The sequence below is a fragment of the Caloenas nicobarica genome, chromosome 15, assembly GCF_036013445.1.
Source record: "Caloenas nicobarica isolate bCalNic1 chromosome 15, bCalNic1.hap1, whole genome shotgun sequence".
NCBI classification, from domain to species: domain Eukaryota; kingdom Metazoa; phylum Chordata; class Aves; order Columbiformes; family Columbidae; genus Caloenas; species Caloenas nicobarica.
In genome coordinates, this window is record NC_088259.1 from 7932324 (window position 1) to 7956146 (window position 23823).

The 23823-nt window shown below is 53.7% G+C and overlaps 1 protein-coding gene across 1 annotated transcript; it reads right to left on the reverse strand.

The window, feature by feature from the left end:
• Positions 1 to 4248: 4248 nt before the first annotated feature.
• On the reverse strand, positions 4249 to 8068 carry R3HDML (R3H domain containing like). Its single transcript, XM_065645846.1, has 5 exons — positions 7808 to 8068; positions 6294 to 6412; positions 5649 to 5781; positions 4472 to 4587; positions 4249 to 4381 (listed from the first exon to the last, which is right to left on the reverse strand). Exons 1-5 carry the CDS (start codon positions 8066 to 8068, stop codon positions 4249 to 4251), a joined length of 762 nt encoding a protein of 253 aa, XP_065501918.1.
• Positions 8069 to 23823: the final 15755 nt, after the last annotated feature.

Sequence of the window (23823 nt, forward strand, 5' to 3'; positions counted from 1 at the left end):
ATGAGGCTGGCTTTGCACCCCGAGGCAAAGCAGGACACAGGCACCCTGGATTTGGGGGCACCCAGACCAAACCAGCCTGCACTGCCGTGCCTCGCCGGCTGATGGGAACATCACTTGAGCCTCCCCTTCTGCAAATGAGGCGCAAGTCAGTCCCTGTGAGCTGAGCGGGTCAGGAACCAGCAGCAGGGGAGGAGGAGTGTCCTGTCCTGCAGGTGACACATGGGGCTTCAGCCTGGAGGACGCTCAGCACCTGCAGCTGCTGGACCAGCCCACAGAGGAGCCCTCGCTCCAGGATCCAACCCTTATACATCTTAGAGGCATCGAGCCCTTGTTGTACCCGCTCACAAGCAGCCTTCACCGTGTGGCCCCTCGTATGTTGTCAGAGCAGCACCAGCTGGACACAAAACCACAACCTGCACTGAACAGACCAAAAGCTCAGCATTTGTCTGAGTCCCAGTGGTGCTTTGCACATCCTATACAGTTCCTATGTGTTTCCATTGCAATAAGCCATTGACCCACCAAAACGCTGATGATCCCCGCATCTGGCTGTGGCTCACCATGGGGCCACATAAGCCAAAACTAAAGGGATCTGGAGAGTTGTGAAATGCTGGGGGCTGGGGCATGGAGACATGGGGACTCTCTCTAGCAGGATGGCCAGCATGGGGGTGAATGTGGCACCCATAGGAGGCTGCAGGCCTGGAGCAAGAGAAGCCACCACCCAGAACGGGGCCATGAGCAAAGTGCGAGGAGGTGGCCTGGGAGCTCCCCAAGCCCTCCTGGGACCTGGCTGCAGCGCAGGCGGCAGCTGGAGTGTGGACTGGTGAGGCTGGGAGTGTTCGTGAGTAGGGAGTGGTAACGGAGAAGAGGAACAGGATGTGAAAAATACAGTGAGGAGAGGGCAAGGTAGAATGATGAAGAGCCATGGAGAAATGATAGAGAGCCAAGGGATGTGATGGAGAGCCACAGGGTGTGATGGAGAGCCAAAGGAAATGATGGAGAGCCAAGGGAAATGATGGAGAGCCAAGGGAAATGATGGAGAGCTACGGGGAAGTGATGGATAGACACGGAGTGCGATGGAGAGTCATGGAGTGTGATGAGACCCACGGAGAAGGGATGGAGAACCTTGTAACTGTGAGACTTTGTCTGCTGGGGCCTCAATCCATGCCCTGGCCATGCCCAGGGAACTGGGGTTCCCAAATCACACAGGACCAAAACAGTCCTAGCCCCTCACCTTGCAGGAAAGCTGCAGCACACGCACATTTGGTTGGACCTGTCCTGAGGATAACAGGGGGATGATGATAGCCCAGGGATGGACACCCGTTCACCCATGTGCATTTGTTGCCATTGGCATCTGGCACAGCCAAGGTGAGCAGCAGCACAGGGCTGCCCATGGCTGGTACCAGCTGTGCCAGCCGGGGAGCACAGCACAGGCCTGGTGGGCATCTCCCTGTGCTGGGGCACCCCGAGCAGCGGTGTGTGCCTGATGCTCTGCACCGCGGAGCCTGGAGGCTGCGCTTTGCCCGGGCACCACGATCCCTGCTGCCAAACCTGCCCAGCATCAGCACCAGCCCAGACTCGGCCCGAGCAGCAGCGCAGGCGGGCACCCGCTGTGCCCGCTCCCGCAGCCTTTACGCTGGGGCAGCGTGTCACCTCCTTCCTAAACTGCTGCCACTCCTGCTGCAAAGCCTGCAGCAGCCCCTCTGCCAGCGGGTCCGATGGCTCTGCTCCCTCAGGCACGTGCTTTCTTCTTCAAGCCAAGCAGAGTGAAAGGGAAAAAATGCATATATATGTATACATTATATAAAAGGTAATTGGGGACCCTTTTTCTGCCTCCATCTCCAGCCTTTGCAGGTGCCTGTGCTGGCAGGGCCGGGCAGCGCGGCGGGGCCAGGACGTGGGGCCGGGACGTGGGGCCGGGGCTGCTGCCCGCTCCCAGCCCCGCTTCCCACGAGTGACGGCGGGGCAGCAGCGCGGGCGATGGGAACGCTGTACTCACCATATGGAGCCTCCATCTTAGCGCTTAGCTGGGTGCTTACATTGACCATGTCTCGCCGGCTACTGCTATGGGCACTTGGGGCGAAAACCAGAGGAAGTAGAGGAATAAAAAAAGAAATCTAAATAAATAAATAAAAATGTCTTTCACTAAGGAACTAGGTGCAGGCAGGAGGGACCGCGGAGAGGCAGGGCAAGGAAACCTGCCTCTCCTGTTATCTTATTGATTCGCTTAATCAGGGCTAATGTGGGTGGAGATGTTAAATAGTAACCAAGCTCTTATGGAAACCAATCTGCAAGGTGCCGTTGCTGTAGCTATAGTAACTGCTGCCAAGCTAGAAACTCAAACATGGCTTTTACTGGACTCTTTTGGGGTGCCCGTTTCCACCTGGTATCAAGGCCGGGGCAGCTGCCGGGCTGGGGTTCACTCCCGGCTGCGGGGGGGATGGAGCAGCCGGATCTGGCTCCGCAGCACCCGGGTGCTGCCGGTTTTTGTGCCGTCACCCGCCCGTGATGGGAAAAGCGAGTCTGCGGCTGCCTGTGGGCAAGGGGCCAGCACTGCATGGGGGGCCGTGGGCCGTGGGCCGAGCTGTGGGGGTTGTCACACACTGGCATGGCCAGAGCAGAGCCCGACTGAGGCACAAGGGGCAAAATGTCCCGGCCATGAGTTGAGGCTTGTCCACTCGGTGCAAAACCAGAGGGGTCACTTGGGGACGGGGAGCAGCAGGGATGCTGCAGTGGGATGCAGGGTGGTACCCTGAGCATGAGGCCGGGGTGTGGGGCATTTGCAGCTCCTCCCTGTCTCCCTCTGCTCCCCAAATCGGGGGGACCCACAAAGTGCTGCAGCTGTTCACAGACATTTTTGCTCCCTCCAGGACTGCAGCACCCAGGAGGAGCCGTGGGGACCTCACGGTGGCCAGTTGCACAGGTGCGGTCCCCAACCTCCCGTGGGGCTGTGGAAGCCCCTGTGCTGCTGTTGGCTCTATGGCAGGAGCAGCCCCTACTCCTGGGGGGTGTCCTGAGGCAAACAGGGTCACGCACAAGAGGTGTTGCTGGGATGATGCCAAATATATGGGGGATCCAGAGCTGGAGCTGAAAAAGTGATTGGCCAGCAGCACAGAGCCTCCTGTACATTTTGAGAAGGGGCCAGGCTGGAGGAGGCACCAAGGGGTCCCTGGCAGCTCCAGGACTCCCCAGCACCCTGCATAAACCCTGCAGCCCCGAGGGGACAAAGTTAGGGACATCTGTTCCTCTGGCTGGGAAAGTGCATCCCAAGGAAGCGTGCAGAGGGGCGGGCGGGGAGGGGGCTGCTGGGGTGCAGTGGGCTGCAGCGTGGGAATCTGCAGCTGAGGACTCAGCCCCACGGCCTGGGAATTTGGGGACCCCCAAATTTAATGAGTGGTGAGAGGTCCTAGAGAGGGAGGGGATGCAGATAACGGGGTGCTTGGTGGCACTGGGGGTGAGGCAGGGCAGTGGGGCGGTGCGGGACAGCCCAGGTGGGATGGGGAGCTTGTGGCCCTTCAGCATCACTGTCACCCTGTGTCCCAGCAGTGCTGGCTTCTCCCACACGATGGAGCAAAGCACCCAGGCATCTCCTGTGGCCTGTGGCTCCACCAAGGGCTTCTGCACTTCTTTGCTGTTTACCCCCAAAACCAGAGCAAAGGGGCTGGCTTGGTGTTAACCCCGAGGCTCCAGACTGTGAGGGAGGGAGGACTGACACGAGCATCGAGGTCTCCAGACTGCTTTATTGAGGGGCTTGGACCCAGGGCCCTGTGGCTGGAGGGGCTGCCGTGGAGCGGGGGCACACTCAGGGCTCCCACTTCTCCAGCTGCTTGCTGCAAGGGGAAAGTGTTTGTATTCACTTACACCAGCCTCTGCCTTAGCACAGACAAGGGGCAGTGGGGAAAGCCCCCCGAAACTGCAGAGTGGGGACTATGCCAGGCAGCCCTGCTCCCTCCACGCACCCCCAAACCATCCCTATTTCAGGACATAGGGACCTGAACCATCCCTGTTTTCCACGAAGTGGGAAGGAGCCGGACAACACAAGCGCTGCCGGAGGAGATGTGTTAAAAAAGCCTTTTCCTATATGGCTCTAGGGATGAAGCAGGTTGGAGAGCCGGGCTGCTGAGGACACCGAACGTGGGGCAGGGAGGGGGCCGAGGGGTGGCCAAAGCAGCTGCGGAGAGACACAGTGTTATAAATAATTCTGGTTCACCCTGTCCCCATCCCTGGGGGCTTCTTTGTGGTGCTGCGGCCCTAGAACCAGCTGACTTGGTTGGATTTGAGGCCGGTGAAGCACATGTTGTTGGAGCAGCCCCCGCCGTAGGTGGGGGGGCAGGCTGAGCACGGCCGCCCCACCTTGTACGGTGCTTCTCCCAGCCAGTTGCCCCTGTAAAGAGAGGAGGGCATCACCTGTGAGCACCCCCCCTTGCCGCCAGGAGGGGGGATGGCGGTGGGGGGCTGCCCTCCTTGCACTTACTTGATGGCATAGTTGCAGACGAGGATGACGGCGTGTCGCCAGGTGCTGCCCCACACCCGCACATTGGTGCAGGAGCCGAGGGCACAGCCCAGGCGGCTGGATGTTGCCCACACCATCTGCCCAGGACAGAGAACAGCTGCTGTCGGCCACTACCCACCCAGATGTCCCGCACTGGCCCTCCCAGGACCCCAGCTCAGGGCTCCGTCCCACTAGGAAATCACATCCCATCTACCCAGATTTCTCAGCCTGGATGCTGTGCCCATCACAGGCAGTGCTTTGTGACCAGAGGGTGATTTCTCCCTGTCCCTCTCCTGCCTGCAGCCCCTGCTGCCCTGCAAGGTGCTGCCCTGCCAGGCTCACTGAAACGAGCAGCAGAGTCTGGGTCACTTCTCCAATTTACCCAGATTAGTTCTCAAATCTCAGCCTGGAGCATCGCTGGCCACCTACCCTGCACACAGGGAGGTGAAACAGAACAAGAAGCTCCTCCTAAAGCCTCTCCAGGCTGAATTTCTTCCTTAAAAAAATACCTTGCCCATTTGCAACCCAGAGCATCCCTGAGCATCCCCACAGATGAGCTGTACAGAGATGCAGATGCTCTGGTAAAGGTTGGAGCATGTAGAGGAGTGAATTAGCGGTTGGCCCAGCTTTGCCACCCAGCAGGGAAGCAGAGGGAGGTTCTCCACCTTGTGCTGGCCAGGCTGCCAGGGGAAGGAGCAGCTGCATTCCTGGGGACCTGCATATGGCTGGGTGCTATAAAGCTGCTCCATGACAGAGGATTCATGCTCATAAAGAGCACAAAGGGTCTTTTTTTTTTTTCCTCTTCACCACCTTTGAGATGCCAGTGGGGTAATAAGGAGAAAAAGGCTAAAGCAGGGAAAAGAAGCTCAAAAAAATGAAAACTTCCCAGCCAACTGGCCAGAAGGTCCCAGCCTGATTTCCATGGGGACCCAGGGTGGGAGGGCATTGCTGCCTGCACACCTCCAGCGGGCACGCTGCCCGCTGCCAGCCCCGCTGCCTGATTTGAAGCAGACAGCTGCCAGGATTCCATCCCACATCCCAGCTGCTGCGAGGAGAAGGGCTGCTCACTGCACGGGGTGCTGCAGCAGCCCAAGGCGCTGTGAGCTGCCCCTGGTTTGCAGCCAGGTCCTGGGGGGCTGCAGGGGGCTACGGGGCTCACCTGTGTGTAGTGGCTGCAGACAGAGCCACTGCATTTGGAGGGGCAGCGGGGGTTGCACTCGTGGGAATGGGGGAAGGAGTAATGCTGCTTCTCCTGGTGCCACGATTTCACCATGTCCACGACGGAGCGGTACCTGCAAAAGGTGCCATGAATAAGGTGGACCTTCTCCACCTTGGAGGTTGTGGGTGAGGGAAAGGAGGGGGAGGAAGGCTCTGTGTTGAGGAAATGGGGGAGAGAAGTGTGATGGGGCATGGGCAGTGACATTCTTGTGCCAAGTCCACTTGTGCCCAAGGCCAGAAGACCTGTCCCTCACTGGAGGCACCTGAGTTCTCAACTAGATGGTGGGTATCCAGGATCCGTGTCTCCTGGTCTGTGTGCCCAGAAAAGCGGGGATTAATGTCATACTCTCCAAATGAGCAGCAGGAACCTCTGGTTTCCCACATTTACTCTGCTGCAAGAGTTGGGCCTTCCTCTTCCACCCTGGCGGGAGGTGATTGCATCTTGGGTGGATCTCGGTTGCATCTCAGTCCTCTGCAGCCCCAGTGCAGAACCTCTCTGCTCCTCAGCTGAGGGGCTGCTGCTCCTCCTCCAGCATCACGGGGTGCAGGGGGTCCCCAGGAGCCCGCTCTGCCCACGGGCACTCACCTGCCCGAGTGGATGGAGAGGTTCTGCCCCACATATCTCATCAGCTGGGGGGGGCCGTGGTCCCACAGGCAGCGCGCAGCCCACGCCTCCGCTGCCCTGGCCAGCTGCTCATCCCACACCTGGCCAGGAGGAAAGGAAAAGGGCAGGCAGGGATTTCAGGTGCCCAGAGGAGGGAAAAGGAGAAACCCACTCCCTTGGGCTCAAGGAGGGTTTCTGAGCACCCATGGGTGTCCAAAAAACATGACTGATACATCAGGCTGGAAAAAGCTCAAGAGAAGCATGGCAGCATGTCCAGGAGCAGTGAACCACCCCAGCTGCCCACTGTGGCTCCCGGGCACACCGGGTGCTTCCCAGGCAGAGCACGGGTGTCCTGAGGCAGTGCAAGCCCTGCGTGCGTGATTCCCTGTGGGAATGAGCTCCTTCTGCAGAAGGTGGAGCTGAGCCCGGGGATGAAACCGCCCCAGCCCTGCACTGCCATCCCCAGCTCTCCACCACAGCCCTGGCTGCAGCCCAACCGGTGTGGACAGCTGGTTCCTTCATGCATTATTTACAGGTTCCTCACCCATCCTGAACAGCTTTGGGGAGATGCCTGGGAGGGTTATTTTGGAAGGCCGGAATTTAGGCCAAGCAAGGAGCAGTGCAGGATGCTCCTGGGCACGTCTGACCTGCTTTGGTACCCAGTAAGCCAGGCTGCCACGTGCTTCTCCCAAACCAGCATTCACGGACAACCCATGGAAAACCCCATCTGTTAGAGCTCAGATCCCCTCCCTGGGAGCAGAGCAGCATGTGGCACCTCCTGCCTGCCCTGAGGGTCCCACTCTGTAGGGCTGGAAGTCCCTCCTCTTGGTCCTTCCCATTTCTCCTCTTTGTAGGGCTGGGTTAGGAGCTCCAAACGGGGTGGAGACAACCTGGGGAGAGCTCTACTCAGAATGACCCTTGTCTGGAGGAGGTACCTGACCCAGCGAGGCTGTGCAGCCCCTCTTAGGCTTGCTCCTGTATGTTTCTTCTTCCAGGGGGTGGCATCCCTGGGCACGCTCCCAAGGGACCCTGGAGCTTGGGATGGGGCTGTCCCTCCCGGCTGCAGTGAGGGGTGAGGCTCCCACCTGGGCTTTGGGTCGGGACCAGAGCTTTTCATGACTGCAGCCTCCTCTTCCCCCTGACACTGCCTCTGCAGCTCGGCTGGATGGATCCTGCCATCCCATAGCCAGCAGGCTCCCAGATGTCCCAGCCATGGGACCAGGGGTCCTAAATCTGCCCACAGGTGGAAACATCACGCCGTTGGGACTCCATCCTTCCTGCACAGAGGCTGCATGGGTCTGCCCTGCACTGGGGGCGCAAAACGTCCCCTGGGACAGATGTTCAGCTGCAAATCCGGGGCAGCACCCTGACATGCCCATGTGTGGGTGCCCTGTTCCCACCAGGCTGGGTGCCCACGCCACAGACAAGCCCCTTGACCCCACTGCAGCACCCAAGAGCCGCGGACCCAAACCCCACCTTGCCAGAGCCCGACTCACCATATACTCCATGTTGGCAGCGGGGGGGGACACCTGTGCCCGCGCTTGGTTGTGATAGTCCAAAATCAAGCTCATGTCGCGGGGAGAGAGGTATCGCTTCCGACGGCTCCGGGGGACCCCCGTGCCCCACAGCAGCCCCGCGGCTCTGCCCCCGGGCAGGGACAGGACCTCGGTGGCATTGGGCAGCAGGAAGGAGCTGGACTGCTGCGTTATCCAGAAGCCCAGGGCAGTGAGGTACAGGGGCAAGTGGAGCACAGACATGCTGGCCTGGCCGGCAGGAGCCGCCAGTGGATTCTGCTCCCGCACGGAGTTAAGTGAGGACGAGGTGGATCACTGTTCCCTGCTGCCAGTGCGTGGATCTAGGAGAGAAACAACACAGACACTGCTCAGGTTTGCAGTTCACATGCAAACACCACTTACCAAAATGGGAGAAATAAATTTTCCTTTTTTTTTTCCGTTTTCAAAATAAATCTTTAAAGTTAATCTCTTTGATATCTCATTTATTACAGTGAATTCCCTGGGATCAGCAGGGAGATGTCTGGAGAATCGGTTTTCTTGTTGTTTCTTTAAAAAAAAATAAAATCCATACAAAATCTCCCCCATTTTTTCACTTATTCCACATACCTGCCAGGCAGGGGCTAATTAAGAACATGCTGAGATACTCACTGCAGCTGCCTGCCCTGTAACCTCCCAGGCATTTGGTGTGTTGAGTAAAGCCCCAGCACAAGTGGAAGTCTCACACGGATAGAGAAATGCACAGCAAGATTTAAAAGCATCGCCGAGAAATCCTAACGACTCTTTATCTCGGGGAAAGAAAAATAAACCACAGCAAAAGCAGAATTATTAAAAAAAAAAAAAAAAGGAGAATTCTGGAATATCTCCTCGTCTGACAGCCAATGCACCTCCTAGCATCCCTGCCAGCCCTTTCCCGGAGCAGCGGGGAGGATGTTCCCCTGACTACGTACCTCGAGGACTGAGCCAAGAGCAGCCGAGCCCGGTGGCGGCGGTGGCAGCCGCTGGGATTGACCTTTGCAAACAACCTGCCGGGGCAAAGGCGGGAGAGAGGTTTTGCCTAGCCCCGCCGGGCAGCCCGCCGCGGCCTCTGACGCACAAACTGCATCTTAACTCTTCCCCCCGGGAACGTCCTGCAGTTTGGAAGGGGCCCTGCAAGGAGATTTATAGGCGGGTGGATGCCCCGCGCGCAGAGGCATGCAGGGTGCCGGGGGGGCAGCGAGCAGAGCCAGGCTCCAGCGGGCAGAGGGGCTGCTTGTCAGCTGGTGTTTTACAGCTACCTACAGGGAGAGCTTCCCAGAATCGTCTCTCCACCGCTCACCTCCCAGCTGGGCTCTCTCTGGCAGCTGTGGATGGAGAAGCGGATCCCACTGGGGAGGGATATGGAGGAGGCTTTGCCCCGGCAAGGGGACAGCGGGGCTGGTGGCTGCTTTGGTGCGAGCTGAGCAGATGGCAGAGATGTCCCTTGCCAGGCTGGGGAAGGGGACCTTGTGACCATGTGTGTCCCTGGGCCAGCAGTTCTCTCCGTTAGAAATGAAGCCGCTTGCTGGGTGGGTTCCCCAAGGACTGGGGTTCCCCACAACTTGTGGGGACCCTGGGCGTGTCCCCACCACTGACCCAGGCTGGTGATACCCAGCCAGGGGCACCTTATCAGGGAAAGAACCCTTCCCTGGGGGGCTGTGCTCCCTGGACAGCCCAACCGTGTCCAGGTGTCTGTCCCCAGGGAGGGGAAACAGCTGGAGAAGTCTGGAAGCGATCGACAGTCCTGCAGCGTCAAGTGTTTCCCTGCAACATCCTGAGCAGCCACGATGCCTGGGGCTGGCTGAATTATTACAGGTCACAAAAATGCAAGCCTGGCAGGCTGGGGAGGCTGCTTGCAATACCCGTCACATCTCCTCTTCCTCCCGCCATGCTCAGAGCCAGCGTGCGTGGCCACGTGTGAGCAGTGGCAGGGCTCTCTGCCGCTGTCACCCCATGTCACGGTGCCCCAGGTGAGCGAGGTGCTCACCCCGCACCTCAGCAGGCCTGGGTTCACCAGGGCACAGGTGGGTTTGGAGCCAGGATTTGGCTCTTTGATTGCCGGCAGGGGAGCACTGAGCCCAGATTGCCGGGGCCGATGGCACATCCCAGAGCCCGGCTGGCTGCCCCAGGGACCCGTGGTGCCACAGGAGCCGACCAGGAGCTTGGGGAGGAACAGACCCAAGCGTGGAGCAGGAATAGTGCCGAGGTGCTGAGCTGATGTGTTGTACCAATACAGCCTCACCCTGCTGTGAGATCCTGCCGAAGTAGTCCCCTGTGGATATTTTTCCTGGCATCCGCTCTCTAGTAAAACAACTCAAGATGCTGCGGGTCCCGGGGAGCGGCTGGAGGCGTGCTGGGGGCATATTTCCATCCCCTCCCCTCCCAGCGGGTGGGATGATGATCGTGCCAGCGAGAAGACGAGGAAACTGCTACTGAGGCATCTTGGGCCCCGCTGCAGCTCTGCGGGAGGGGACCCCTGTGCTGGCAGGGCTGGGCGCACTGCCGGGGGCTGTGCCGTGCTGTGGGTGCCGGTGCTGGGCACGCCGGGGTGTCCGTGCAGCTCCCAGAGCCCACTGGCCTCCCAGGCTGCCTGTTGCAGGGGGTCTGACCAGCTCAGCTTCCCCTTCCCAGCACCAGACCACCCCACAACACCAGCCACCTCTCTGCGGGTGCTGGGCAAAACACCATCTCCAGTTTGCCAGTCCTACTGACACCCCTATTTTATGTTCCCCCATACACGGAGGCGAGTGCCAGGAGAGCCCTTCGCACCGCACCAGGATGGCACACACCAGGGCTGCCTCCCTCTGCTCAGCCCCAGCTGTCGAATCTCCCATTAGCAAGGCTGGTAAAGCCTGTTTCGTTCCCAGTGGATTAGAACGGCAGATGGGGAAAAATAGCGGTGATCTCAACTGGGCAGATTGGGGATGTGGAGGAGCAGCTGCCTCCAAGCACACACCAAGGTAGGGAGGGCACTGGGCCTGTGTTATGGGGAGAGTTTTCCTAATGATTTATTATTTCAAAAAGACAGAGCCCTTAGCAGCAAATGCTCATCCAGCACCATGAACTGAAAAGCTTTGCATCTGAGATATTTTTCTGAGTTTTTGTTTCCCTGGGGCTCAGGGAGAGCAAACCCACTGCAGGTCCCACTGCCACGCCGCAGCTGAGCCGCACCGAGCCTCTGCGCAGAGACAAGGCAAGGGTTTTGTCTTGGGTGCAGACTGAAATCACTGCTTAATCAGCACTCCGTGAGACAATCCAAATTCCAGGAACTGGAAGGGGTTTGTGTCCCTGCCAGGCGTAATATCCTGCAGCCCAGACTGGCCCGGCTGCCAAAGCACACGGTATCTGCAGCGAGGACCTTGCTGGGAGCCAAGAAGCACATGCATTCAGCTGGATACGGCAGCAGCGCCGGCAAATTCTCCTTTTAATTAGCATCAGGGGGAAAAAAAGAGATAAATCACAGGGTTCACAGCACTCTCTTGGCAGAGATGCCCAAGGATGCTTTTAAGACTGACACACATGGCAGCTCTCTCCAGAATAAGCTGTAACAGGACTTGCAGGATTTCTCTGTCATTTGTTTCTCCCATCTCTTGGGTTCAGACATCATCTTTCACCCTTGTATCATAGGGGCAGGTGGTGACACGAGCCCACATAGGACTGAGCAGGGCTTTGCCCTTTGCTGGGGGACGGGATCTGCTGTGGTCTCTGAGCACCACCAGGCACAGAGAAGATCGATGTGGCTTTCCATAGCAGCAGCCTTCTTTTTAGCAGGGGTAAACCAAAGCCAAAACAAAGACGTATTTGAACAAAACTGTTTCCCCAGGTAATGCACAAACTCTGTTGCTCTAGTAAAATATTCCCCTCTTATGAATGACAGAAAGGCTAATTTTCCAGCTTTGTTGAAAGCTGTTCATTTCTCCCAGTCCTGCCCCAAACACCACCAACAGCTCCAGCTACCCTGGTGCCCACCCTGGCAGGGAAGAAAACTGGGGCATTTGACAGGATTTTGCATTTCTAGATCTCCGTAGACATCCAGCAGTGATCGTGTCTCCTGGGCAGCGTTTCTGCTGCTCATGGCCAGCTGGCAGCAGCAGCGCAGCTGAGACTGTGCACAACCAGCCCCTCGCAGAGGAACATTTTGCCCTGCTGGGGCTGTGATTGCAGGAGGAGGGGGAACGGTGAGAGGGAGCAGAGCTTGAGCTGGCGGTGAGACACAGCTCACACGGCGGTACCGCGCGTGTGACCCTGAATGTGCAGCCGTGGCAGCACAGACCATGGTGGAGAGATCAGCAGGAGGGGTTGGAGAGAGCCAGGTCTTCTCCAGCCTTTATCTCAACTACTCAAGGTGTCATGCCTGCCTGCCACAGCAGGGTGACACAGTGGCAGCAGGTGCCTTCTAAAGCCTAGCCCATACTCTGGGGTTTAGAGCATTTCCATTAAAAAAGTGAGACACTTCACTACTCCTTCCTATTCTTTCCAATTGCAAAGACGTTGAACATTTCTCTGATTTGTAGCACTCTTTGCAGTCCGTGGCCATTGCTGTAAAATTCATCCATGGGCTTGCTCCTGTGCCAGGCCAGGCTTGGGCCCCCCGCTATCGGCGGGGACAGGCAGTTGCGTTCTTCACAGTTGAGCCCACAGTTCTGAAGCCTTTCATATGACGCCCAGCACCTGCCTCTGCATTGGGTGCAATGTTCTCTCATATCCCACCGTTTCCGCCTGCATATTTGCTAGGACATGAGAAAAACTAAAAAAATAAAGGCGGAAAAAAAAATTCCCATTTTATGTATAGTGATGCGGAGCCAGCTGCTGGGAGCGTGGGCAGGAGCCTGCACGCGGGGGTCCAGCCGCCCAGGCTGGGCTCAGTGGGGCAGCGTGGGGCAGCCTGACCCACAGCCTGGCTACAGACTCGCTCTCCAAAGGCCACCTGAGCATCAATCCACCTCTGTGAGCTGCAGTTTGCTCCTTTTACTGGTGCGACTGACCAGGTCCTGATAGGAACCTGATCCTGGGAGTCTTCAGTGCCAGCAGCAACCATGGCTGAAAACGCAGCAGGGCTAATGACTTGGTGCTGCAAAATAAAACCCACTTGTTTTGGGGTGTTAAATAAATAAGGTGTCCATCAAGGTTAATGGGATCCTATGTGATCTCCTTGGTCAATAGGTGCGTATCAGCTCCCCGTTTCTCCCCCCATCCCCTGTGGCGCCATCGGATCTGTGGTCCCCACCAGCATCCCGCGACTGCCGGCAAGGAAGCTACAAAGGCCACTGGTTCCAGCCAGCACCGAGATATAATTGGAGCCTTTGAAAGGTGAGAAATTTTTTCCACTGGCTCTAGAAATAAATGTCTCTGAAGTTGAGCGCTGCAGACGGTAGTTTCTTGTGAAGGTATTTTTTACAGTAACTGGGCTAAGTTTAGAAATCCGCTTAACAAATAGCACGGAAGCTCCCCTCAGCACACTTCAGAAGACAGTTAATTTGCTGTTTGCTAACAATTTATTTTTTAGCCTGGTGCTGTGGGTGCGTGTTGCTTTTGCTGCACTCTGCCAACGTGAGAAGAATCTAACAGGTCAATGGAAAGAGGAGCCCATCACACCAAGAATCAATTGAGACCAACATAGACCCAAACCCAGGAGCCAAACATCAGCTGTGAGCCAAGCTGGGTACTGGGACCCCCTGCCCCATAGCAGTGCTGTGCCCACTGCCCCCATCCCCGCTGCACACCCCCAGCAAAACCACTCTGCACAAAGGGTCTCATCTGGGGCAAGCTGAGATCATTTCTTGCCTCAGCATCTGACACCATAATCACTGTTGGGAAATGCTGCAGCTCCAGCAAAGGGCTGGATCAACTGCTGGTCAGGGGTGAGCGGATCACAGCCCCGAAAGCCCAGACCCGGCGAAGTGAAGTCAGGACACCCTGGCAGCCTCACCGTGTAATTTTCTTGCTTGGACGGGTGTGTGCCGCAGCTTGACTGCAGCCCCTGTGTGTTCAGTCCATACCCTTTTTTTTCCAAGACCAAAATTAAGATAGAAACTGAGCACCTGGCAGCGGTTCACAGGCGGGTTTGTCACGGCTGCACAGGGAGGTCTTGTTCCCGCTGCTCCTCTCCTCGGGGGTGGCCCCGGTGCTCACATGCCCGGGCCCCCACAGTGACACTGGCAAATACCCCCCAGCCATCCCCACCAGTGCACAGTTCACTGTCTCCAGCTGCAGAACAGGATTTCCGGAGAAAAATGTTGCTGCTGTTTGTTTGTTTGTTTGGCTCAGATTTTTTAAAAGCGAAGCTAAAAGAGATGCTGCTTTCCCTCTCCAGCTCTGAAGGAAGAGGGGGTGTTTGCAGTGATTTATCATTCCTTGGGATGTTGTGACGGGGTGTCCTGAAGGTGTTGCTTCTCCCCATGGTCCGTCTGGGGCACATCTGGCAGGGAGGAGGACATGGCTCAGGTGGGTGGTGATCACTCAAAGCCTGACCAGCTTTAAAAGCAGATTCTTGTGAGGGCAGGAAGATGGTGCAGGAGGAAAGACACAGCACGGGACCTGCCAGGGGTGAGCGGAGGAGATGGGGAGGCTTTGGGCAGGGAAAATGTGCCCATATGGGCTCTCAGTGTATTAACATCTCTACATAAGGCTGAGAAACAGCAGCAGCTCAGCTCTCCTGGGGCTCCCTCACAAGTGACACTGAGCAAACCACTTTCCATACATGTTTCTCCACCCGTACTGTCACACAGATCACATCTACCAGAAGGATTTGAGAGATGCCAGTGACCAGCACCACATCAGAGCTGGTCGTGCCCTTCCAGGTGAGCAGGGCACGACTATGCAGGATTTCTGGCACTGAAGCTGAATTCGAGATTTAAAATGTCTTCTAAAATGTCTTCACTTCTAAAATGTCTCACTGTACCTGCACATCTCAGGGCTTCCTGGCTTCTGCCCGCAGAATGGGAGCAGCTTGATGGACACTTGGTATTTTCACCCCTCCACTTTCCCGTAAAGATTTATTGTGACTCTTTGCCAAGAAATCTCCCTTTTCTCATGGGACTTCCAAGCTTTCCCACATCCAGATGGCTGGATCCAAGCCACCAGATTTCTGTTTGACCAGACATGAAATTTCTCAGGTTCTACCATGGAGGCTCAGATGTTTGCAAGAACCATTTTGCTCAAAGCTGGACAAAGGCTGGAAAAACAGAAACCAAAGACCCCAAAGGTGCTTTTTTCTGCCTCGTTTCCTCAGCTTTCACCTAAGGAAGATCACGCTGCCCTGCAAACAGAACTAGTGCAGCCCCTGCTCTGGCACACCAGGCAGGGATTGCGGAGCCTGTGGACATACCATTCCTGCTGCCTTGGGCCAGACTTACTGAGGCATCATCTGCTCCTCCTCTGTCTTGGACTCCACGTTTATTATAGCAAAATGTGCGTATTGGTGGCCTGCATGTGCCTGACTGTCCAAAAAGCAACCTTCTGCTTTTTGGATTGCTGTACTGAGGCTAAGCCAAGCATGTATGTGAGGTATAAAGGAATGAAAATCAAGAGTTCTGACTCCAAAAGTATTTACCAGGTGATAGAAAGAAAGGAGCTCCCTGCGCTCAGCCTGTGCCAGACACTGCAAGAAGGATGTGCTTTGGTCTGCCAGGATAAATCAGAGCATCTAAAATACACTGGCAGGGGGAGGAAACAAACAAAGAAACATACATAGGAAGATATAGAAGGGAATCAGATTCCAATCAAAGTCTTGCAAGGTCCAAACCAGTGATCTGAAGTTTAACTGAACACACCCAAAATGGGAGTGACTCTCTCTACATCTCTCCCAGCGTGGAGATGCACTCTCCTGAGGTCTTTTCTCCCCAACTAGGGGATGCACTGACATGTAAGACCCTGAAAACTCTGGCACTGCGACACCTCGTCTGAACTGTCTGGTCTGGGGGTGCTGAGTGCTGGCAGCTCCACAGAGCCCTCGCTCCCCAGCATCTGCCCTTTGAAGTGCAGAGGGAGCTGGAGGGGGGATTCCTGCAGCAAATCGGTGGCTCTGTCCATCGCTTGGGCCGTGTCCACACAGCAACACAAAGGTCTGATGATGACTTGAGCTGGCACATCCGTGGGAGTGTGACCTTCCCACATGGCACAAGTGACAGGGAGGAAAGGGCAGCAGAGCTGGGCACACACCAGTACCTGAAGCACATGTCCTGTGGCACCTGGGTTTGTGGTGGCTGATAAGGACCACAGCTGATAAGATTTATGCTGCTTCATCCTCCCCCATTGCTGCTAGCAAGATTTAACTGCCTGCACAGACAAGCCTGGGACAATCCAGCTTTCATTTAGCGAGCAGAGGTGCTGGTGCCAGCTCCCGCAGAGGCACCTGGCAGGTCGGAGGGAGGTGCTCGGTGAAGGACAGGACTGAGCCCATCTGCCCCGCGGCCAGCGTCTCGCAGGACAGCAAACACTGAGCTCACCCAGACAGCTGTTGCCTTTGGCACGTCCCTCTCCCTGCTCCACTTGCTTTTCCGCAAGCAGCAGACACGGAGCGCGGTTTCACCCCAGCGTCCCATCTGCTGCCCGTGTGTTGCTGCCGAGCCGAGCCCATTGGGGTGGCTGAGCCCCCGGACATGGTGTTCCCTGCCTTGAACCCAGGGGAGGTGAGAGCCGTGCGGGAGCACCGCACCCCAGGATTCGGGCACCCCCAGGGCCTCCCTCAGCATCTTCCCAATATGCATCCCAAAGCCAAAGGGAAAGAGACCCGTGGGGGCTGCACGGTTCCCAGCTGGACCCGTTACAGCCCCAGTGCTTCCTTTTGGGCTTGTCAACATCCAGCTGTGGTTCCTGGATGAGAGAAAGGGCGGGTGGCATTGCCCCAGGGGCCGTGTCCAAGTGTGTGGGGTTGCTGGGTCAGGTTTGGGCAGGGGGACAAGCAATGAGCCTAACCTCATCCTTCTCATCTGCTGCTCAGCTGTTTCTAGCTTTTCCCTTCCTTTTTTCTTATTTAAGCTGGTATTTTCATGCTGTGCTGATAAGAGAGAGGAAGGCTGGGTGTGCTGCTGGGTGGTTTGGTGGCTGGGGTGAGTTGCTGGGTGTCCCCATCTCCCCCTCCATGGGCTATTGCAGTACAGACACCAGGGATGGAGGGGTCCAGTAAAACCCTCTTTCCAAAACCAATGCCTTGAACCCTGGTAACTGGGTTGTGAGAACATCACAAACTGGAACTTGATAAATTCATGGAAGTGTTATATGATGTAATGTCTTCTGGCATGGCTGGCTCACAATGTCCACCATCAAACCTGTGAGAGCAGGTGGGAGATAAAATGAGCCCTCCAGCTCTGTGAGCAGCTGATGCCCATCTGGAGTAACTGGGATGAATGAAGTGGTTATAAAACCACAGGAGCAGTGTTGGGAGTAGGACTGGTCCTCTTTCCTTCTCCTAGACAAGAATGGATTTTCCTCTTCTGCCTGCTCCAGGGATGGAAATGATGAGGTGTCTCTATGAGCTCATGGACTGTGCTAAGGGGAAAACCTCCAGGTCTCCATCCTGCAGTGTTTTGTGTCTACCCATGTCCTGGAGTGGTTCCATAAATCAACAAGGCTCCCCTCTGTGCCTGCCGAAACCCCTCCAGCTGTCTCGTACAGATGACTGTTGAGGTGATGAGGAGGGTTAATTGACCCTGACAAATATTTACCTGTTTCTCTGGGTTTACAGAAACCTCGCTCCGGCTTTGAAGTGGAGTTCAAAGCCCCAGCAACGTCAATGTCTCGGGGGAGCTGAGCTCTCCCTGGTGTGCAAAAACGCTGCTCTACAAGGAGAGGAACCGTGTCCTTGTCCTCCTGGGAGGGCACCCGGTGTGACGCTGGCATCTCCCATCATCTCGCAGGGTCCTGCTCACCTCCCTGCACCAGGGTAAGATCTGCTTTGCCAATTGTTTGGAGCCTACATCAACTAAACAGCCTCAAGAAAGGCCTTTGTCCAGCAGAGTGGCAGAATACGCTTCTCATGTATTTTTGATTTTTCCTGACCTCTGAATGGTGTTGACAGAGATTGGGCTGAGTGGCACATCTGTGGAGGGCTCATATTTAAAGAAAATAGCTTGTTTGGTCTGTACAAATAAACACTTGCAAAAAGTATCCTGTTTCTTTAAGTGAAGCTGATAAATGCTCTGATTTAGTTAAGGTGCTAGGATTTGGCTTTAATTTTATTTTTTACCAAGCTTAAAGCTAGTGTGGAGAAAGAAATGTTGTTTATTCTCAGAACAGGTAAAGTCCAGGCAGCAGGATCACAACTTCATCACCTGCCTCTTCCTCAGGCTGACGCCTCACTGTCCTTCTGTCCGTCTTGTCTTTCAGATGTCCCTGTGGCTGATGACCACACTGATAAACTCCTCGGCCTCAGGCATCCCTGTCTCTTCTGAGGAAGGCTGAGATGTGGGGCAGCCCTGCGGTGAAAGAGCAGGAGGATGCGTTCGGCTGACTGGACACAGCAAAAACACAGGTAAAAAACTGAACAAATCAGTTGCAAAAAAAAAAGGCATCCAAATTAAGACTGTGACAGCCTGGAGTGCACTGACTATTCAGCATACCCTTTGAACATCTTCTGTAACTATTATTTTACATCTACAGAGCGTTTCAGTAGTGATTATGGTCAGGGCAAATTCAAATCACATTTCCAGCCAACACTTACATAGTTAAGCAAGCCAGTAAAGCACAGATCAAATATTATGTAGGAAGATTTTTTTTTTTTTAGTTTTTCATTTAATATTTGTAATTATATTCTTGACTGAAATAGCTACAACTCCTGTTATGTGGCTAGTTGTACCAGTTATCCAGTTAATAAACAGGAACTATTAACTCTGGTTCCTGCAGCTAATCAACACAAAGTCACTTCCAAGTTTTGCACCTGAACATATGCCTCTGATTATTTTCTGCAAACATACGACCTAAAAATGCAGCAGTAAAGTTTGAGAAGTTCATATTTCTGAATTTGAATTAATAAGTACAAGCCATTTCCTCCCCATATTTGATCAGTTCCAATAAACAGTAGTTTCTTCCTTTTTTTTAAAAAAAAAAAAAAAAAAGCTGTATATTTGTACAGCAGCTTAAGGGTCACCCAGCAAAGGCTTTCGTGGAAACTGTTGTTGTGAGCTTTGCATGATGTTTGATCTGTGATTGATAATCACTGTAGAAAGGGAATAAATGGAAACAACAAATAACACTTTCAGCACATGGCTAACAGAATGGTTAATCAGACTGGGCAGGAGTCACTTCCCAGTGACAGAGCTGCTCAGAAAGCTCTGCCCGCAGCGAAAAACCTGCCCAACACCGACCTCCAAAAGACAACACAGCGAGAAGCAACTTAATTCAAATACCCAGGTGTTGAGGGGGAGGATTTTCTTTGGCAAATGCAGAAGGCGTGCATTATATGCTGTGCAAAAAAAGGTGATTATTTCAGTAAGGTGCTACACAGGCAGCCACCACAGCTGCTTAAGGAAGTCAGGTAATTCTAGATAAACATGACTAATTAAGACCATTTCATGCCGAAGTGCATGTACACTTAATCATATGAATTATATATTTTTTTCATGTGTCATCTCATCTCCAGTTCATCTGCTAATGGGCTGTTTAACTTGTATTGTAGGAAGAGCAACTATTTTACATCTTTGTGAACTCTCGTTTTTAAGCTCTTCAGATTATCGTATCTCTCTGCAACCTCACAATTATCTCTGTAACAAATTTAGGGAGGAGAAGAGAACCTTGCCTGTATCCTGCTCGGGGAATGGGGATATAGAATTTAAGGGACTTGCCTATGGCTGGAGAGGGAGTTTGACAAAGCCACAAATTTAAACCCAACTCCTCAGACCCCGTGCTCATCACAATACCAGTCTCTCCTGTAAATTAAAGCCCATCATTAGTCTGCTCTGCTGCAATCTGGCTGTGTGGAACAGGAAATGTAAATATTTTGTAGCAGTATGTTTTAATTTGTAGTATTAATAAAGTTTGCAGCACTGAAAAATGAATTGGTTCTTTATTATGTTTTGCCCCGTATCCCAAAATATTTTGATCTTTGGATATAACCACTAAATATGCTGAAAATTCCCTGCGGCTCAGATCATACCCTTCCTATTCATTTGAGGAGAGTCGGAGGGGAAATGTGTGACCTGCAGAGGTTTTCATGCCAGGCCCAGTGATGGTTCAGTCTGTACAAATCCCCCAGGGTTAATTTCTGCACCTTTTTCCAAAATTATTTGAGTTCCAGGACTGGGAAAGACCTTTCCCACGTGTTTGGGCAGCCACACAGGTGGCGAGTTACCATTGTCTCCCTTCTGTCTCTCAATTCAGCATCTCTGCTGTAAATCGTGCAGCATCCACTCATGGGAGTAAGGCTTAACTTTGGTTCTGCCCAGACCGATGATAAGTCTGGGGCTGGAAGGAGGAGCATCCACCCCATTGGAGATGGGCAGCAAATGTCTAGGCCAGTGCAAGGGAAGGCTGCATTTCAAAGGTATCATTGATATAGGGGAGCTAAGCACAAAACTTAAACAAACAAAAAACCCCAAAACTGATAGTGGCTAGAGAAAACTGTGGAGCTGAAAGCACTGAAGCCGATGGACAGTATCTCAGCAAAGGGCCAAAACTATCTTAAACTCCAAGCTTAAGCTCCTATTAGGCAAAGAAAATACAACACAAATTATGCTTATGTAGCACCTCTCATGCAAACATCCTGGGACGCTCCACGATCAAACTCAAACACAATCAATCATGGAGATGTGAGCAGCGCTCGCCAAGGAAAACAGAGAGCAGGGGCGGCTTGGCAGGAATGAGTGACACGGCCCCCACCAGCATCTGGCTTCCCAAGGGACGGGCTGGGGGGATGCAGCCAACCCGCCCCGGGCAGGCAACGAGGGGTCAGCAGGTGCTGGTGGGGTGTGGGAATCGCTAGGAGGCAGAGGGGGGCTCTCCCAGGGCTGAAGGGGACATTACTGGTGTGTGGCCACAGGCTGGTGGCTCTCTGGGGTCCCATACATGGGGGGTACCCACCATCTCCTCCCAGTGCCCCCAGAGCACTTTCCTGCTGCGTCCATCAGCCTGTGAGAACCCGCCTTTGCCCAAACTCAGGTCAGAAGAGAAACATTGCTTGTGTTTCGTCAAAAAAAAAAAAAAAGGTAGCTTTTCTCTCCTTCTCCTCCAGACATCCTGCCTTGGTTGCAACAGAGAGCAGCAGACCCGGAAACCTCACCAAAAAAAAAAATCCTATTTAGCACAGTCAAGAGGCTTAGTTTGACTGCTTGAGCTGAGATTTCAGTTCAAACTTCTTGGTCCTGCTCCATATCAAACCTCCAAACCTTTGCCAGGTTATTTTTCAGTGTCGGGAGGCTCCTGTGCTGGGGCACGCACGATGGCTGAAGGTTTTGCAGGGCTGAACAATTAAATTCTAATAACTCATCCTGCAGATGGTTTTAAGGCACAATCAACTTTTTAGTAATGATCTTGCCTTCTTCTAGCATGCAGCATTTTTGAGTGTGTTTAGGAGGAAGAACTCGTGAGTAAGGCTCTCATGAGGTTGTGACACGACTGCAGTGTGTTCGGATTTAGCATCATTTTCTCAGCATGGGAGTGACATGAGATCACAGCGCAGCTCCATGAGCCTGAGCAAAATGTCACTGACTCGCAAGAAGGTCTGAATTTCTCCACAGCTAAGCGATTAATAGATGCTTAAGAGAATCATCAAAAAGAAACAAATTAATTTTCTAAACAACTTCATTATTTAAAATAATTATTAGCTCAGAGTGTTGTTGTTCTTGCTCCAATTAATAGTGGAATACCTGATACGACATGACTTCCACGACCAGGAGATACTTTCCCCAGATCTGCTACAGCTCTGGATTAAGGATGCTCTTCCCAGGCATGTTAAATCTTACTTCAAATCTCTGCTCAGGTGGCTGGGATCTCCAGATTGCCCGTCCGAATAAGTGCCCTAAGCTCTGGGTGACTGGGCGTGCAGGGACAAGGCTCAGCAACCACTCTTCAGCTCTGAAAGTGGTTCTACAGCCGCTAATGAATCTATCCCTGCATACTTCAGAGGCAAAATGTGATTTCTCAACGAAAGTGAAAGAATCTGTTGGGGGCCTTGTTCAAATTAAAACAAACAAAAAAGAGCCTGGAGGATTTCAACTTGATTTGGCAGTGGAAGGCCAGGAAGATTTCAACTTGGCAGTGATTTGGTCAGGTTAAGGAAAAAGGCACAAAGAAATGGAAGGACAGCCACCTCTGCTATACCTGACAAATTAATTCACTTTAGCATGGTTTATACCTGACACAGCTTGACCAGGTATCTGTGAGAGCTCTTTGGAAACCTTCTGCAATCTTCCTAGAACAAACCTTATTCCCTGTTTATGAATAAAAGCTTTTTCTGCAGTTTTAAAAGACCTAAATTCTGCTTTTCTGATTCTTTACAGAGGAACGGCAATCGGCTCCTCAGGAGGACTGTTGGCCCTGCCTGGTGCATGTGGCAGAAAATACATGGCCCGAAAGTTGAGATTTACTCTAAATCTGCAGGACACCTGGACCCAGCTGAGCTCTGCTCGCCGCGCTTGCGAGAATCCGCGATTTGCAGAGATAATCCTCGGCCGTTTCCAGCTGGGCTGAAGATAGACACATTTCTAGCCCATGCCATCAACTCCATTCATCTGGAACAGGTGCCAAGCTTACGAAACCCTCCTGCGGCGCGGTAGACACCACAGCACGCTTCATTAGCAGCCAGCCCGGCCACTCACCGCCTCCAGCTCGCGGGCTTTGCAAACAGTCTGGAGATCAGAGCCCCAAACCTGGGAAGCGGAGGAGGCCAGGTTTCAAAGGCACGGGGGGATTTAGGCAGACAATGCCGGACTCTGCAAAACCTGCTCCCAGCCCCTCTTATCCTCGCTCGTTTGAGTGAACGCAGCTGGCTGTCTTTTCTAATTCGGGGGGTAGAATGCTGTGGCTGGAAGTGCTAGACGTGGCCATGGCAGTCTCATTAAAAACAACATCCAATAAATTTCCAAATGGCATTTACCCTGGATAACCTCCTTAGCTGAAACTCTCCGTATCTACTGGGGCTGCTTTGATGTGTCCTGCTGCTCTTTCAGCCCAGATGTTGTCATAGATTCGCTGACAATGACTGCAAACCAGCTTTGAAATGCGCTCTGGCAAGAAATACTTTCCCATCCTGTCTCAGATAGGGTCTGCTTTTTTTTTCCCCCCTCTCACATTTTTAGAACAGAGGCCCTTGGGATAAATAAAGGCTCTTTGTTCATTTAGCCATTTCTCTGCTTGCTGATGCTTTTTTCATTTTTTAAAAACTAAGTTGAAATGACAGCAGCAGCAGTTCAATAGATTAAATAGGTCTTGAATACTACAGTGACGGCCAGTGCTTGGACCACTTTCAGCTAAACATGGACAGTGAAAAGGCAGAGGAGCCTTAAAAGCCCCAGACATACCTTCTGTCTCTCTCCTAAGCACCAGGGGAAAAAAAAGTAAAAAAAATTCTACTGAGGAATTTCTCAAATTTTCTCTTGAATATTATGGTAAGACACTCTTTCAGAGCAGCTGGCGCTTCAGAACTAGTGGGTGCTCATTTATAGGATGAGAGAAAACGGCCTCAAGTTGCACCAGGGGAGGTTTAGATTGGATATTGGGAAAAACTTTGTTCCCGGAAAGGGCTGTGGGGCATTGGAACAGGCTGCCCAGGGCAGTGGTGGAGTCAGCATCCCTGGAGGAGTGGAGCAGGCGCAGATGAGGTTCTCAGGGACACGGGTTAGAGGTTGGTTTGGCAGTGTTGGGTTAGCGGTTGGACTTGATGATCTTAATGGTCTTTTCCTCCCTAAACAATTCTATGATTCTGTGCCTCTATGGTGTGGATACCATAGCCCATGAGCCCCTTGGTGCATCTCTTTGCTGCTCTGGAAGGAACCACCCACCTGCGGACGGGTGTAAAACACATCCCGTGTTCTCGTGTTGTCAGGGGAGAG